Source organism: Sapajus apella, unplaced genomic scaffold (genome assembly GCF_009761245.1).
Source record: "Sapajus apella isolate SASKATOON/1434 unplaced genomic scaffold, GSC_monkey_1.0 scaffold155, whole genome shotgun sequence".
Classification (NCBI taxonomy): domain Eukaryota; kingdom Metazoa; phylum Chordata; class Mammalia; order Primates; family Cebidae; genus Sapajus; species Sapajus apella.
The window spans coordinates 306,595-324,954 of NW_022437095.1; the positions used below are offsets into that span (position 1 = coordinate 306,595).

At 48.3% G+C, this 18,360-nt stretch overlaps 1 protein-coding gene across 7 annotated transcripts in view; it reads right to left on the reverse strand.

Moving 5' to 3' along the window:
• DIP2C (disco interacting protein 2 homolog C) overlaps window positions 1-18,360 on the reverse strand; it is a 183,871-nt gene that overhangs the window by 56,172 nt on the left and 109,339 nt on the right. For all 7 annotated transcript variants that reach the window (XM_032266148.1, XM_032266146.1, XM_032266147.1 and 4 more), the window contains 8 exons: window positions 18,056-18,257; window positions 14,624-14,733; window positions 13,298-13,378; window positions 8,473-8,596; window positions 7,499-7,620; window positions 6,467-6,578; window positions 6,276-6,385; window positions 3,049-3,179 (listed from right to left, as the gene is read on the reverse strand). In XM_032266148.1, coding sequence (XP_032122039.1) covers window positions 3,049-3,179; window positions 6,276-6,385; window positions 6,467-6,578; window positions 7,499-7,620; window positions 8,473-8,596; window positions 13,298-13,378; window positions 14,624-14,733; window positions 18,056-18,257 — 992 coding nt within the window. The remainder of the gene's footprint in view (window positions 1-3,048; window positions 3,180-6,275; window positions 6,386-6,466; window positions 6,579-7,498; window positions 7,621-8,472; window positions 8,597-13,297; window positions 13,379-14,623; window positions 14,734-18,055; window positions 18,258-18,360) is intronic.

Below are 18,360 nucleotides of genomic sequence, written 5' to 3' on the forward strand. Positions count from 1 at the left end.
TGTGTGTGTGTTGTGGAGGCCTAGGCTGGTGTGTGTGTGTGTGTATGTGTGTGTGTGTGCACGTGCACATGTGTGTGTGTATGTGTGTTGTGGAGGCTTAGGCTGATATGCGCATGCATGTGTATTAGTTTTTAACAAAAAGTTTAAAATGTTATTTAAAATTTAATAGATAGGAATTTATAGAGTAAGGACATAAAAAATTATTTTTGTATAGTTGTATAATGTGTGTTTTAAGCTAAGTGTTTTTATAGATGAGTCAAAAAGTTTAAAAATTAAAATGTTTATAAAGTTAAAAAGTTACAGTAAGCTAAGGCTAATTTATCATTGAAGAACTATAGGCATTTTTGATGAACTTAGTGTAGCCGAAGCGTCTGGTGTTTATAGAGGCTACAGTAGTGTGCAGTAATGTCTCACATCCAGGTGCCACTTACTCACTGACCCACCCAGTGAGTTTAATCTTCTGTACCTTACTTTCACTGTACCTTTTTTGTGCTTGAATATGTCTAGATACATAGTTACTTACCATTGCATTACAATGGCCCATGGCATTCAGTGCACTGGCACACTGCACATGACTGCAGCCTGGGTATGTCAGGCTGTCCCAGCCAGGTCTGTGTAAGCACACTCGGTGTTTGCACAACACTGAAATCACCTGAGTGGAACGCATCCCCATCACCCAACGATGCCTGACTGCACTTACTTCCAATCCACCACATGCAGCCCATCTCCCTCTGTGGCTGCCCCTTCCCGAAACAAGCTCTGACGGCTCCCACAGCCCAGGCTGGGAACACCCCTGTGTGGACTCCCCTCCTCTGACCTGGGCTTGGGCACCCTGTGTGGCTGCTCCCCACCAAGACGCCCTCCCTACCCTACTAAGCTCTTAGAGGCATACCCTGAGGACAAGGCCTCCCCAGATTTCATACCCCCAGGGTTTCTTTTGGCCAGTTCTCTTTCCAGACCTGCTGAACTGCATGGGAAAGGGAAGTCATTATTATTTCAACTTCTGTATTAGTCATTGTGCATCTAGGACCCAAGTGCCCCCCCCTTTTTTTTAAGCAAGTCCATTGGGATCTGTTTCTATAGAGGATTTTTTTTTTAATGGAAAGATTTATGGCTATATTTATTTGTACTGTTGCAAAGGCAATCAACAAAGTACTGTGATCTTGTGACTTCTGAGTTATTAATATTTTTCATGAAAGATGCTTGTTAAAGTTCATCACAACCTGGACAATCCCTGAAAGAGTCTATTGTAATTGTTGGTTCACACCAAGAACTTACTTTCCCTGCCACAAACACCTTCTCACTGATTTTCATGGGGAGCCAGGCTTGGTGAGCCTGCAGGCAGGAGTCTTCCATCTGTTGGCTTTGGTTTTACTTGTACACTCGGCCAAATGAAATATGGTCACCCTACAAGGGCAGTCGTTCAGAACAGACTTCTGCCCTCTGGCTTTGCATGTATATCTAAGGCCATTTTGGCCCAGCTGTTGGAATAGTGTGTTCTGAGCGATTTCCCAAGGAAAAAAAAAAATCACTCATAATATTATTGCATTTTAGATTGAGGCAAAAATCATTAAATATTTCTTTATTCGGTTTTATCTGCTTTCTCAAAAAGCTGAATTGTCCTAATTAGAATATCAGTATTTTTCAAAAATACAAGATTACATTTTAATCCAACTTAATACTATTAAATATTAAGAATACATTCAAAATGTTTGTTTACAGACATGAGAAAAAATTCCCACTGGGTACAGTGGCTCATGAGGGCAAGGCAGGTGGATCACATGAGGTCAGGAGTTCAAGACCAGCCTGGCCAACACGGTGAAACCTCGTCTCTACTAAAAATACAAAAATTAGCTGGGCATCATGGCAGGCATCTGTAATCCCAGCTACTCGGGAGGCTGAGGCACGGGAATTGCTTGAACCTGGGAGACAGAGGATGCAGTGGGCTGAGATTGTGCCACTGCACTCCAGCCTGGGTGACAGAGCAAGACTTTGTCTCAAAAAAAAAAGAGAGAGATCCACAATAAATTTTAGGAAAATCATAACCAATTTCATACTGTAGCATCTCAGATTTATAAATACATTAACGCATATTCATAAAATAACGTGTAAAAAAGATTTATCGGTCAAGTTGTATGTTTGTGTTAGCTTTAATATGCCTCATTTAAAAAAGGGGGGAGCAGGCGGAAAATACAAAGCTGCTGAAATGCTGACACATGAAGCTGGATAACAGTCACTGGTGTGTACTGCTGGACACGCTCTACACTTAAGTATGTTTAAAAATGTTAATAAATTAGAAAATGACTCTGAAAGACTATGTGCTCAAATGCTGCTAATGGATATTTATCAGTAATGCCCTTTATCAGGTGGTATGATTACTGATGGATTTATTTTCTTCTTTATATTTTCTAAAAATGTATTTTCTTCTTTGTATTTTCTAAAAATTTCTACAATGATCACATATGTGTGATCAGACAAAAAAGCCAAGAAACATCCATTTGGTTTTCTGGTCCTTCATTCATCCTATAAATATCTGCTGAGCACCTGCTGTAAGCCAGGCTTCACGCCAACTGCTGGGCAGAGTGCCGCACGGCCCAGGGAACACTCAGCCCTTGTGGACTCCCCTCTGGGCTTGCCGAGCCTAGGCCCTGCAGTAACAGTTGGGGTGAAGCCCGAGGGAGGTGAGAGGCTGCAATGCCTGCTGGTCCAGCGGGAACCCAGATCAAGCACAATCACAAGGCTTTACAGGCAGAAGAGCCAAGTCCAAAGCCTGGGAGTCTTCTGATTGTCAGAAATAAAGGTCCATACAGACAACTCTCCAAAATGTTCCTCCACTGCTGCAGAAAGTGACTGTCACCCCAAGTGCTGCTCTGTACCCAAGAGCCAAATCCACCAGGAGAGAGACAGGGACAGGAGTCAGCCCCAGGCCTCCTCCAGCAGGGGTGGGGGTACAGGGCCAGTGCTGAGGCTGCCTGGCTGGATGTAAGGTCTAGAGAAGAAGGTGCATGATTTTTTTTTTTAATGTAAAGATATGGAGAGGAATCTTACCTGCAGAGGCACCAGAGGACAAATCCCAGTCCACAGTAGGGGTCCAGGCAGATGGCCACTTCTCTAGAAGGGTAAAGTTCACACTGCAGCTTAATGGAACGGCAGAAGGCACTGGTGGCTGCATGAGACATCTGCAAAACACAGGGCAGTGTTACATGAATGGGGCCTAAGACAGCCGTGAGAAAACAAGGCTGCATTAAATGCATGGGACCTGACACCCAAAGGCATCTAAAATACAGTAAGGCCGCAGGAAATGTATGCTGGCCTGGCACAGCGGCCCATACCTATAATCCCAACACTTTGGGAGGCCGAGGTGGGATGATGGCTTGAGACCAGGAGTTCCAGGCTGCAGTGAGCTATGATTACCACTGCACTCCAGCCTGGACAACAGAGTGAGACCCTGTCTCTTAAATAAAATTTAAAGAACAAAACCCAAAAAAGAACAAATGTATGATACCTGGCACCAAATGCCCAAAGCTGTTTTCAGGACCAGGGACAAGTATAGCCAAGCTGGGGCTACGCTGTGTCTGGGGAATGTGAGTGGCCAGTATTTTCACTGGAGTTCTCATTGTCCATGAATAAACCTCACTCAGAACTGCCGGCCCTCCAGGACCTGGCAATTCCACCTGTTGAAACAGTGCATTTGAACAGCAAGTCATGCAGGAGGGGTTCTAGTGTGACTCTCTCTCCAACACACAGACCCACAAGTAGAAGAGACACCATGGCACACTCCCGCCTCCGCCAGTCAAGTCCCTGCTTCATTCATGGGTGTCTCCAGGGCTGGACAAGGCCTCTGCTGTGCAGCAGGTAGCCTGTGAGACCTGCTGGGTGGCTCACCGTCTCAATGATCAGGAAGTGACGGCTCACAGAAGTGAAAGATTTTGCTGACTGTGGCACGAGTTAGAGCCCAGGTCCTCCTACACTCATCCTTTACCATCCTCCCCCACCCTGCAGGGAGATGGTGGCCAAAATCCATTCATCCCATCATCGACCAGACAGTAAAGAGCTCTCCGCATCTTCCCCTTCCCTAATCCCTGTAACAGTCCACTACAGTCCGTGTGTAACGTAGATTAATTCGAAATACCATAAAATATATTACTAAAATTAATTTTCTCACAGAAGCTTTCTCGCCAAACAAACCTAAGAGGAAAATGGAAGTCAAAGCAGCATAGAAAATGGTTCTGATTTCTGTGGTTTTAAAACATGTCACAAGTTATCTGAAGCTAAATGTTGCCCAGAGCTAAACTGTAAAGGGACCAGCACAGAGCTATAACTGGAAATCCAGCCAAACACCTGGCTCCCGTCTTTCATTCGCCACTCCAGCAAGATGTGAGAGAACCGGGGTTGGGGGTCCTCCCACTGTGAAATGCTGCATCATTGTTGAAAGTTCTGCCCGGGACAGGGTTTCATAACTGCTTTACTGTATTCATATAGTGGAATGTAGACTTTTTATACAAGGTAAGATGTAAGTAATTATTTTTAGTTTGCTTTTAAAGTAAATATTTAATGTAGAAATGAGACTGAATTTATCAAATACTCATCCAGACTCCTACCTCCCTGGATTAAGAGCTAGTAAAACCCTGCCTCCCAAAATTACCCACCCACTCAGATCAGCAACTAGAGCAAGTCTGTCCTGAACTGCTGCTCTGTGCAAAGCACTATTTCTAGGTGAAGAATTGAGCTATTCAGCACAGCAAATACTAAAGTACTGAGAGCTTGTTATCCATCAGGTATGGTGTTAGGTGCTGGAGATGAACAGAAGACTGAGACACGGCCCTGCCCTCTGGGTCCAGTGGGAATTCAGAGATGAGCACGTGGACAACCATGTATGATGTAAGAGAAGGGTGCTCCTATCACCCTGGCTGTGGGTCTCAGACCCACTGGGGCCTTCGCGTGACTTCAGCAGACAAACAAGAATGGACACTGGTTAAAGAAAAGCAGCCGGCCGGGTGGATCATGAGGTCAAGAGATCAAGACCATCCTGGCCAACGTGGTGAAACCCCGTCTCTACTAAAAATACAAAAAAATTAGCTGGGCATGGTGGTGTGCGCCTGTAGTCCCAGCTACCCGGGAGGCTGAGGCAGGAGAACTGCTTGAACCCGGGAGGCAGAGGTTGCAGTGAGCCGAGATCATGCCACTGCACTCCAGTCTGGTGCCTGGCGACAGAGCAAGACTCTGTCTAAAAAAAAAAAAGAAAAGAAAGAAAATCAGCCAAGAAAGTTCTAAAGATCTACTCTGCATGAGACCCTGAGATTGCAAGTGGGTCATGAGAATGGCACAGTTGGAAGCATGAGCTTCTCTTCTGGCTGTGACAGAAGGGCCACTGCTAACTACATCCTACAGGAACTACGTCATCTTGATCTGAAAACATTTCTTTTCAAAAGCTTTTGAAAAATTATTTTACTTCACATTGTAGCTAATTTGGCATTTCACTTCAGTTCTACTAAGAGGTGGACGGAGAGAGAACTGTTGTGAGGCAGACAAAGCCAGCTCACCCATAAGACCCACAGACGGAGGCAGAGGGCGCAAAGGGCTGCGGAGTCCCCGATGGGTGCGGTTTGCACAGCAGCTCGACGAAGGTGTCGCCTGAGCCGAGAGGGTCATCACCCAGGCTGGAGTGCAGTGCCGTGATCTTGGGTCACTGCAATCTCTGCCTCCCGGGTTCAAGCAACTCTCCTGCCTCAGCTTCCCAAGTGGCTGGGACTACAGGCGCCTGCCACTATGCCCGGTTAATTTTTGTATTTTTAGTAGACAGCGGGTTTCACCATGTTAGGCTGGTCTCGAACTCCTAACCTCAGATAATCCACCTGCTTTGGCTTCCCAAAGTGCTGGGATTACAGGCATCAGTCACTGTGCCTGGCCAATGACGACTTCTAATAGAGCCCAGGTTAAAGCACAACAAAGTGTAGTGTGCAGAGATTTATCACAGAGAACTCAGATTTGAGAACCAGCAAGAGAGAAAAACATGTGCAGTGTTCTCCTGTCAGCTACGGAGACCGTGTTCACATAAAAACATATTTGGGGCATTTGGACAGAATCAGTCAGCCTGGTTAAGGACGGAAATGATCACATGTGTCGTGCTGTGAATGAAACACGTACATACGGCTCTTTCCACATCTCAGAGTCTGATTACACAAGAGGTGCTGACAGTCGGCACATGGGCTTGCCATGTCCAGCATGCTCTGAAGTGGCCTCCCATGGCCACCTCCTGCAGCTGCCCTGCTCACCTTTACGCCAGCTAGCATCCCAGTTGTGGACACGCTGAAGTCGAGATACGCAAGGGTGTCTGGGTTGCAAGGTTTGCAGATCTGGGCGGGCCGCTTCTTTGGCAAATCATCTGGAGAAGAACAGGACCATCAACAGATCCGGCCTGAGCAAGGCCCACGAGCAAACCACCGTCTCCAGCCAAAGCACTGACCTGTGTCCAGGATGAGGGGCCATGTCCTGACGTCCACAGCTGCCGCCGCCTCCCTGGACCGTAGCAGCTTACAAATGAGCTGTGTTGTCATCAGGCAGGCAGAGCGACTCACCTGGCATCAGAGAATGAGAATGGAGCCGGATGAGAGCATGCTCACAACACGTGTGTCTCCTGCTCGCTAAGCACACTAACACTATGTAGCTTTAATGGGCAGATCAGGCTCCTGAACCCTGCTGGCTCCTGCCGGTTAGCTGAGGTAGAAGAGCGCTGGGAGTCTGGTGATGGAAGAGCTGGGCCAGAATGTGGGGCAGAGCGCAGGTCCTGAAATCTGTGCACCTGCACTTTCCCGGCCCAGCAGCATCCACAGCATCATGACCACATACAGAAAACAGCTCACTGCTCACACCATTAGCTCTGTTATACTGGAAATGTCACACATGCCCAGACACATCGTGCATACTTTGTAGCAGGAGTGGCCACTGTGGGGGTCCTCCAACACCATGGAGAAAGGGACTCAGATGGGGGCGGGACAAGGCATTCTCTGCCCCAAACTGCTTTCCCCTATAGTTCCTCCTTCAACGAGGAAAATACAGCGGAATCCTATGGAACTTCTCCAGCTGTAGACAAGGGAAAACAGATCTATACTTTCAAACAGGAGCAGGAAACTTCTAAATCCTGAGGAGAGAGCTTTTGAAAAAGCCCTTCCTCTTCCCATGGTGGGTCTGCTTAGCTAGGTTTGTGGGGAAGCCTGAGGGATGGGGGGATACCTGTTTTCTCCTGGGCATCTTCAACTTCAAGACTCCGCAGTAAGAGCTACTATCTAGCTTCTGCCTCCACACACAAGTTTAGGTCTCGCCTCTATAACCAGACCACAGGCTCCCTGCAGGCAGAGACCCTTTCCTGTCCTGATTCCAAACACACAGCAGCTCCCATAGCCACCTGCTGCCCTGGGAGATGTCAGAGTCTGCGTGCAGGCTGTGAACTCGACACTCAGCTCCAGGCAGGTGGAGACCCAGCTCCCAGGTACGTTACCTCCACAATCATCTTAACGGTAGGTAGCGTCGTCGCGATGTTCTGTGGGTGCGGGGGGCGGACGGTTATTGGCACACAGCCTGCGTACAGGCAGCCATAAAATGCTGCAATCAGGTCTATTCCTACACAGAAGAAAACCAAGCATCACTACTGAAGCAGATCATGCTGCTTAGCAGCCACTGTCCCTGTCAGCATAAATGCCAGTCCTACAAGTTCAATGGGTAAACGAGCAGCAAAACTTCTCACAGGCTCCGTCATCCTGGTGGGTTTTGTCAGCTTTGGCGGGCACTGTCATTTTCCCACCCTTTCAGACTGAGATGACGAGGCAGCCTGGAGAATTTCTACATCATTTTGCTTAGGAAATACCCACCTTTGTAATTGAGAATTTAGTTAAGATTTAGATACTATTGAGTGAACCACTTGAGGTATCTAGTAACACAAATTAGATATAAAAGTATTTGAAGGGACAGGCGCAGTGGCTCACACCTGTAATCCCAGCATTTTTTGGGAGGCCGAGGCGGATGAATTATGAGGTCAGGAGTTCGAGACCAGCCTGGCCAACATGGTGAAACCCCGTCTCTACTAAAAATACAAAAATTAGCCAGGCGTGGTGGCAGGTGCCTGTAATCCCAGCTACTTGGGAGGCTGAGGCAGGAGAACTGCTTGAACCTGGAAAGTAGAGGTTGCAGTGAGTCAAGATCGCATCACTGTACTCCAGCCTGGGTGACAGGGCAAGACTCCGTCTCAAAAAAAAGTATTTGAAGGCATCAATTTATTGAAGCCTCTGACAGTAGCACATGCAGCTGGTGCCCATGAGTGGTCATCGCTAGACACAATGGGTTGGTCAGCATCCAGCTGGACATAGCACAGACTCCTGGCCATCAAACTGCCCTCTCAGGCACCAGCGGGTGTGTAAGGGAGCTCCGTGCACTGCAGTGGTCAGCGTCTCTCAGGGAAGCCCACCCTGCCTGTACCTGGCGGGTAGACCAAGGCCACGTGGTCACCATCCTGCAGGTGGCCCCGCTCCGTCAGCATCACGGCAATCTTCTCAGCACGCTTGTGCAGCTGCACGCAGGTCAGCGAGTTCGCGATCGCACCCTGCGGGCCGATCACAGGGACAAGCGCGTAAGATTCCTTCAGTCGAGACGCTTGTGGAGAGCGCGCACGCATCATACAACTCACCGACACAAAGCGTACGTCAGTGGTTTTTAGAACATGCACAGACCTGTGCAACCAACATGGAAAGTCAATTTTAGAATGTTTTCAGTTTCCCCCAAAACCACATATCCATTAGAGGCCAACTCCATTTCCTTCCAACTAGGTAAGAAGTACAGAACAAAAAGCATCCAGATATATTTGGGGTGGCAACAAACATTTAAAAAAATGATTATGTGAATTAAAAAACAGTGGAACAACAACAACAAAAAAAACCCCTACTAATTCTGGGACTTGTGTTACTGTCATGGGCAGTGAGAATTACCACTGTGCCTGCAGGGCACACATGTTGGTAATGAAGACTGATTAAAAATGTTCATTTAGAAAGACCACATCAAAAATCAAGGAGTCAGAAAGCAAAAAACAAAAGCAAAACAAATAATTAAAAACACCCTAAAGGAATGAAAAGAACCGTCAAACGCAATTCCATGTAGACTTTACTGTAGAAATAAACAGAAAACGTATTTGTGCTGAAAATGCCTTACAAAAGAGTTAAGGAAGATCTGCTGCAAGATACGTACTAAGAAACATCCTAAGAGTGTAGGATTCATTATTTATTTCTTTTTTGAGACAGGGTCTCTGTCTCCCAGGCTGAAGTGCAGCGGCATGATCACCGTTCACAGCAGCCTGGACCTGCTGGGCTCAAGCGATTCTCCTGCCTCAGCCTCCTGAGCAGCTGGGACGACAGGTGCCACCATCACGCCTGGCTCATTGTTTAAAAAAAAAAAAAAAATTATCGCAGATACAGGGTCTGTCTATGTTGCCCAGGCTGGTCTCAAACTCCTGGCCTCAAGTGATCTTCCCACCTTGGCCTCACTATTTAAGCCAAGAAGAAAAATATGAATAAACTGCAAATTATAAGCATGCAACTAACCAAAACAAGCTTTTCCTGAGGACACACTTTACAATTTAAGTTCATGTGCGGCAGTCTCAGATGTAGAGAGACTGCTTTCTACAGCCATTTAAAAACCCCTTCTTGGTGACTGGATTCTGTCTAACACCTGCTAACAGGGTGAGGACCGTCCCTCAAGCAGTGGGCAACTGGACTGAAGTCCACGGGGCCAGGAGGACTCCAGAGCCAAAACGTGACGGAACAACCGGGCTCAGGAATTCTTGTGTAAGTCACAGCTGCAAAGAATAATGTAAGAGTGTGGGGACAGAAAGCACCACAAGCCCGAGAAGGCTGACCGGGACTGGACAACATGATTCAGCACTTAGGCACCGGGAGAGAGGCCCCGAGGGGCTGGTGGGGAGGTGACTTTGTGAACGAGGAGGACGCTGCATGGACGAACAGTTTCAGGGGCTATTCAGCAGCGATGCTGGGGAAAAGCACGTCAGCCTCCCTGCTCAAAGGGCCCATGTCGGAAACACGCGGGTGGGACGCGGTGTGAGTGGAAGAGAACGTCTCAGGAAGCATCAAGATGTGAGCGCCAGACCCTGACCTCTACCAAAACATCCAGAAGACGGCCGAGGAGCAAGGACTGCAGGGAGGCTGCCCAGGTAACTGCCCCGTGGGTTTTCAGACCTGTCCCGCTGACTGTGCTTAGTTTCCTCCATGTAGGAGAAGGTTAGCTTACATTTCTCTGAATTCAACCTTCTCATCCTACGCATTTTCCTTAATTATTTTCCCCCTTAGAGGACATCTAAAAAATAAGAAAACAGAAACTGATTTAAAGTAGAAGAGCCCAAGAGCAGAAGGTGGCAGAGATAGGCAAAGACAACATGGGTTTCTGCCATGTTGGTCACGCTGGTCTCGAACTCCTGACCTCAAGTGATCCCACCTGCCTGAGCCTCCCGAAGTGCTGGGACTGTAGGTGTGAGCCATGGCACCCGGCCTCCACCCCTTTAAATGAGCTTGTGGCTACACTGCCAGCAAAGAGTGGCCAAATCCATAATCAACAGAAACGTGCCTCCTTGATGGAAGCAGCGGCTGCGTGGCCACGCCCCAGATGAGTGACTGGTGTACGTGCTGAACAGGGACACTTAGAAGATGCTGAATGGTTCCCTATTGGAATGAATTTCACCCGTTTCTTTTTGCTTTTTAAAATCTTGCTTTTAGAAAATGTGTGATTCTGCATGTTTCCGTTGGACAGTGCTGAACAGGGAAGCTGATTTAGGTGGGGATTACACTATGAACGTTGTGGAAACGATGCTGCTGCCTTGGTCCGGGCCGCGCATCTCTGGGTGTACATACAAGACAGCAAAGGGGGAGATGGACACAGATGCCTGATCTGATGCTTGTAGGAAAGCAATGGCTCAAGGGTGCCTGTCTCTATGTCCAGCGAGCCTTGTAAACAGCAGGTCACACCTCCAAGGAAAAGGTATCCTCAGGCCATGCCTTCCTCACACACTCCAACAGTAAATTACTCATGGCTTTGATCCCTACATCTGGCCCCCATCTGATTTGCAGTTGTTCCTAATAAAGCCCTTTTCAGAGAACCTGAATCATTTCTAGGAAATACCTTTTCCCAGAAGATCCAGCATCCAGCTATGAAAATAACCACCACAGGGGATCAGGGCCAGGGAGCTGTCTGTCCACATGCCAAGACCAGATGCCAAGCCTAGCACCAGGGCATCACTCAGCAAACAATCAGAGGGATCTTCCCCAAATCAGGCACAGCTGGAACAACGCTATTTTCCTCCTGATGGCACACGCTGCCTACGAACACACCTAAATCATTTCCGAATCTTTGCATATATGGGGGTCTGCTGCTTCCTGAGCTGCCCATCAATACCTGTAGATTATTGAACACAGATGCTCATGTAACCCACATACATGGGTGCAACGTGTCAGGCAAGGTCAGGGCAGGGCTTCAAGGAGACTCAGAGCTGAATCCGTCCCTGGGAGCTTGCGGCTTGCGAAGCGATGGCCACTTCTGTGAGGAAATTAAGGGAAGGAGAAAGCACCTTCCGCTGAAGGATCTGGGGTGCCGGAGGGAGGCTGGAGTTGGCGCCACAGATTTACGTCACCACTTTGGAGGCGACAATGGAAGTCTCTACAGTACTGCCAAGACCAAAGGGAAAGAGGAACAAGTCACAAGTAGTTTACAGGAGAAAACTACTTGGAGCGAACAGAGTCAGAGGAGAGGAGACGGGCAGGAAACCAAGACAGCGCCCAAGGACAGTGAACCTGACCATTGGCTGGATTAGCAAAGGGGCCTCATCCATATTCACAGGCCGAGGAAGGGTCCAATGGAGAAAGAGACGAAAAGTGGAAGGTGGCATTTCAGATACAGGGACCCACAGCAACTCTGGGTCCTCAACAGCTCCAGCCCCCATGCCTGATCTGTCAGCGCAGGGCAAAGGCTCCATCACAGCACCAGCGAACTAGGGCCAGAGAGGTAACAGAAACACGCCTTGCTGTTTTTAATGGCTCTTCCTGGGAAATGGTCTCGAGCAGATACAGTGAAGGACCAACTACTGGGATCAACTCAGCACACGCGGCAATGTCAAGACAAGAAGTGCATCTCTGGCAGAGGAGGAGGAGGAGAGGTTACTCCTGTGAACTAAATCACATGCAAAGAATGGTCTAACAAACTCAAACCAGAGAGTCGGGGAATAATTTCACGATGTTGCTGGCACTTTCTTTTGTCTTCAATCCGCTGCTTCAAATGGCAGGGGTGCCTAATGCACTAAGATTTCGATATTTAGTAATTCTCAACAGCCATGACTTTTTGAAGAGCTGCAAGAGCCTATACTTGTCAAGAAGACTTATATTTCTCATCTATTTTTCAAGCTTCATTTCCATGGCAAAAAAAAGTTACAAGCATATTAAGATTTTTGCATTTTTGTCGTTAATAGTATTAGCTTATTTAAGGCCTTACTCTTAAGTACTGCAATAGAACAATAATTGATGAGCTTGGTTTTCTCATGTCAAGTGTAAACAGAAACTTTAATTACAAAGTGGAAATGATTTTCATTCTTGAGTCTGCAATAAACATAACTTCTGATGTATAAAAAAGTAGTTTAGGGCTGGGTGTGGTGGCTCATGCGTGTAATCCCAGCACTTTGGGAGGCCAAGGCAGGTGGATCACTCAAGGCCAGGAGTTCAACACCAGCCTGGCCAACGTGGCGAAACCCCGTCTCTACTAAGAATATAAAAATTAGCCAGACATGGTGGTGGGCACCTGTAGTCCCAGCTACTCAAAGTCTAAGGCATGAGAATCGCTTAAACCAGGGAAGTGGAGGCTGCAGTGAGCAGAGAGAGCCACTGCACTCCAGCCTGGGCAAGACAGAGAGAGACTGTCTCAAAATAAAAAAAAAAGTAGTTTAGTAATCAAAATAAAAATGCAAATATCTCAGACTTGCGATTTCTCTCTTGTAGATATCATTAAGAAACACTGTAAATAGGGTGCTAAAATATCTGTATTCACAAACAGGTGTAAATAACTGCATAAATTGTTATGTTTAAAAGCAATCCCTAGGTAAAAAAGTCTCATTAGTCAAAATAGCAAAAAATAAAAAGAATTAACATAAAACTGAAGTGAAAGGATTGAGTCAGAAATAAAGAAGCAGGAGCGCTCCCAGGAACCAGGCTGGCCCCTTTGAGGCGAGCAGCCAGGGAACAACAGCTCCGGGCCTCACCCGACAGTTGAGCAGCGTGTAGAGGACGTGGTCTGGGGTGGTCTGTGCTCTCCACTGCAACACCTCCGAGAGGAACAGGAACTGGAACAGAGCACGGGTGAGGCTCAGGCTATGCGGTGTGAGGCGAGGCAACCCCGATATTAAACCCACAGAAGCTGTCTGAGTGGCTCTGGGTCTTAGAACCACGTGCTTCTCTGAGAGAGTCGAGGACATGCATGCTGGGAAAATCTCCAACACATACAATGGCAGGACAAGCAAGTGTCCAGCTTTGTTCCTGCAGGGACTTAGATTCACGGCACCCGACTTAGAACCACAAAGCAAAGGACTGATACTGTACCAAGGTTTGAGAGGTTTTCTGAAAGTCTGCCCGAGGATGGGAACCATTTCCCTCATAGGCAGGACCAGCCTGCACAGAAATCCCTTCTCCTGGGGCTTCCAGGAGATGCCACATGGATTTCGGTGGCTACAATGACAGAATGAGATCTATCCGGTTTTAAAAAGTGGGCTCTAACAAATTTAGGTTTCTAGAACAGCAATACCCTAATGGCATTAAGCCACACTGCAAATTACACAAACTACATGTTCCGTACCGATCTGCTTCACGGTAAAAGGGGCAGCCTTGTTTCACATCTGGGTACAGCAAAAGCCCACAGATAAGGCTTCATCTCGTTCATAAGTGATCAAGGGGTTCTGATTAACGTATTACTGGAGGTTACCAAGTTGGCAAAGTTTCACAGGGTGGATTTTGCCCCATTTCCTAATCCCCATACAGAAGGGGATACCTTTTGGCTGGGGGAAACAGGACCTCTGGTGAACCTGAGCATTCTCAAGGCAGAACAATTCTAATGGGGACTCGTAGACACACACAACACCCTGTGCAAAGGCTGGGCCTCAGGAGGTTCTCCCACAGCTTCTAATGCCACTGTCAGGAGGCCTAGCCCCCAAACCTGGGTTTTGAACTGCCTCTTAGAGTCCAAAGAGCCCAGGACAGAAGGCTTGCTGCAAGCTGCTGTGGGGCAGAGTGAGCTTCGGATCTGGGCTGGTGGGAAATTAGAAATGAGTAGTTAGGGGAACACAGTGCAGGACAAGCATGGCCAGACATTTGCCTCAGTCCTGCAGGTTGTGGGATCGGACACCCCTCACCAATTTCTGCATCGATGTGAAATTTTCTGAAACTTTGTATCTCCTAATAAAGATGTTTTTCTTATGAAATTATATGGTCTCTTGTAGGAGAGGACAGGTACAATGAAGGCAAGATGGCAGTGGAAGTCTAACCGCCAGAGCAGGAAAGTCGGGGATGGTCGCTGCGGGGACCCGGGCGCCTACCTTCCGGGCCTGGTCGTTGTCTTCTATCTGACCCAGGTCTCTGCCACTAGCCTGGGCAATTCTCTTCCCAGAGACCAGGTTCCCCACCATCACAGAGGCAGGGCCGATTTCTGGAAAGAAACAGAGGCACGGCCATTAGGAAACAAGAGAGAAATTCCTTAAGACTTTGACCTCCCACCTTGGTGGGAGAGAGGAAGGGAGAAGGGGAGTGGGGGAATGCGGGGGGCAGGGAGAGGTAAAGAACTCTCCCTGAAAGAACTGCATGTAAAATAACGATGACATTATCAATTTGCGCCTAACCCTTGGTTTGAAGGCTCCTATTAAGTCAAATTCTTAAACTCCCAATAATGGTCAAGTACCAGATTTATGAACCAGGCCACATGCTGCATTAGTCACCATGCATGAAGAGCTGTGGCTAAGCAGACGGTTCATTGCCTTGTCAAAAACACACGTGTCCAGATGCAGTTGACAGGGAGGTGGCACAGAACAAGACTTAGGATGGGCCCGTCATTGTGACAACCGCCACCGAGTCCCTTCACGGACATGGTGGCACCAGGACCAGGCAGTCAAGGCCTGACGTCCTCTGTCCAGCCCAGGGAGAGCAGGGCCGCCAGGTCTCTACAGATGCACAGCCATCCTTTTCAAATTCGGGTGCCGTAAACAATTCCACTTATCACAGCTTGCAGGAGAAGGGAGGGCACTTCAGCAGGAGTGAAATCCAGAGAACAGTCTGTGAGCAGATGTCTGGGCTTCTGCCTGCCGGTGCTTGGGTTCTGCACGACTTGTAGGAGCCTCACGGTAAGATGCCTTCTACACTCAGTAAATCGTTTTTGAATTTTCACGTCGTAGTTGTGAACAGACTGTTAATTCTCATGGAAGAGGAATAGCCTTTTCACATTTAGCAAAATAATTTGGTCAGGTGCTGCATGCTAGAAGGAAGTGAGCTGCTCTGTGGTGGGAACAATGACTCCCGTGCGATTTCCAACACCTGGGAGCACCCTCATTCACCTGCCATGCATCTTCTATCTGTACCAGATAAAAACATCTTCTGAATGAAGCATCTTTAACAAAAAATTTTTTGAGACAGTCTCACTATGTCGCCCACGCTGGTCTCGAAATCCTGAGCTCCAGTTATTCTCCCACCCCAGCCTCCTGCATTGCTGGGACCACAGGTGTGAGCCACTGCACTTGGCTGGTGAAGCTCTTAGCCTTCCCCTTGGTGACTGATGCCGGGCCAGATGAGATGGCTCTTCTAAGAAGCCAACTTGGAAACTGGCCTAAACGGGTTCCAAGGCTTCCCGCAGTGTTGTTAAGAATTCAGACTGGGGTAGGGGAAGCAAGCTTTTGAGGAGGGATCAGGCTTTGGCAGAGCCTTATTTCATCCTCCTCCGTCACGTCTTCCCTTATCTCCACGTGCACCCTCTGGACCGGAGTTTGGGACCTTGAATGCCTCCCCACACAGACTTGGGGACTCAGTTTTCCCAACTGCTCCTGGGAGGCAGAGGCCTTCCAGCTGCACCTCACTCTCAAAGCCTGTTCTTAGCAGCAGGTGATGGTCTCCCCTGTTGAAGAGAGGTGAGTGTGCCCGAAATACTCCCTGGGTGTATCACTCTCGCCCTTTAAGATAGAGTTGAGAGATATCCCTAAACATGTACCTTTGACACTCACGTCTCTTCTCTCTTCTGCTCCCATTTATGGATTCACCCATCTGCAAGTCAGCAGCCACAACGCTGGTGTTATCAAATGCCTACCATACAATGTGCGGCAAATTCACTCAGGGCACAGGGCAGGAGTTTTATCTCCAAAACAGCAACAAGACACACAGAATCCCAGGTGGGAGGCGAGGCCAGCCCTTCCCAGGAGCCGGGGCTCTGGCCATTCCTCAGTGACCCCTACCCCCCATGCTGGGGCAATATTCCCAGGGGCGTTTAAAACTGTGGAATTGCAGCTAGGTTTGTAACGCTAATATTTTTGCTAGCTCAGCTGATGAGTTCACAGTCTTTTAATACTTTTGTGCTCAAATAAGATCATCTCAGCATACACAGTGCCATTAACTGAGTAAACATGAATTCATCCAGCAAGAAAGGCAATTTGGTTGTCAACAGTCCTTCTTGGTTTCCAGCATCTCAGAACACTTCACTCAAAAATGGCCTCAAGGAGTGTTTGCTTTGGCTTCCAATAACCTTGCCACTTACTTGTCAGGGTCATTTTAAATGTTTATTCCAAAGGGGCCACAGCCCAATTCCCTCCGTGTGGTTCGGAAGCTGAGACCCCAGGGGATGTCCTCTGTGCGGCCCCAACTCCTGCCCCTTGGTGGAAGGGCTTTGTATCAGGCCCTTGGCAGAGACAGACACGTCTAGGGGTAACTCAAGGGGCTCAGCTCCCGACCTCACTCGAAGCTGCTGGCTGTGTCTCCCGCCTGGGATTTCCTCGCCGGCTCTGTCTCCTGCCCGGGTTTTCCTGACCTCGCTGGAGGCTGCTGGCTCTGTCTCCTGCCCGGCTTTTCCTGACCTCAGCGTGAGGCTGCTGGCCGCTCTCTCCTGCCTGGGTTTTCCCAGTCGCTGGGCTTCTTGACATTTGGCTCAAGTGAGCCAAGCCCTGTAGCTATGGAGTCATTACAGCATTGTACGTGCACACGATTCTCCCTACCATAAACACCTGTCTGAACCCTGTCTCCAGGAGCTACTGAACTGCCAGGCTTCCCACCTGGGAGCAAAGGTCACTGGGGTCACTGGGTCAAGAGTGTCTGACAATGAATCAGACGGTGGGGAGAGAATCAGATCACTTCAGAGTTTACAATACACGACAGAAACAACGGCCGAGGGAGAGCAACCGCATCTGCGTCCCTCACAAGGCGTTTACGTCCTGCGACGGCAGACGGGGGAGGCGCTTCCCGCCCTCCCGGGGGCCTCAGACGCGGGAGGCGCTTCCCGCCCTCCCAGGTCACCCTCTAAGGACGATGCCCTGTGATTTCAGTGGCTCCTAACAGAAGGCCATGCACCCACAGAATTTAGCGAAAAGGACACTGTCACCTGCAACTCCACATTCACTGTCGCAATCATAAAAACCAGAGACCGCGAGAACAACGGTGTGAACAAAAAAGAAATGGAGGAAGAATATTTAAGGAAATCTCCAACATAAGAAAAAAATTAAAAATAAGTAGGTCAGAAATGAAAGAGCAACACTAAATGTGAACCCCATACGCTTAGAAAGGAGAGCACCACGCCAGTAAGTTCCATGCTGATGACCGCACAAAACACCCCTGATTCCAGAGGACGAAAGCACGGCATTTACAGCCAGGAGACCAGAAACCAAATGCTCTCCATATTCTATTCTTGGGGTAACCACTTTTTCCCCACAAGCATGAGCTTCCAGCAGGCAGCTCTGGGTGAACTCCCGCACCTCACAAAACCGCCCACGTGCCGCACATACCTGGCTGCTTCTGTCGAGGCTTAGGCAGGTTTGTGACGCAGGTGTGGGGACACATTAGGACGTTGCAGGGGTGCAGAGAGCCCTCCAGAAAAAGCTGTTTTGTTTCTGACAAATGGATGCCACCAAGCGGGGTTTTGGGCAGGGTGTTTGCTGGTACCAAGGCCAGGCAATAAACTCCAACCTGATGTATACTGTCAATTGCCTAGAAAGTTAGGGAAGAAATCATATAATAGGAAGCATAAACAGAAACACTCATCATATATTTATATTATGCAAAATATGATCCACAATACATAGAAGTCTGT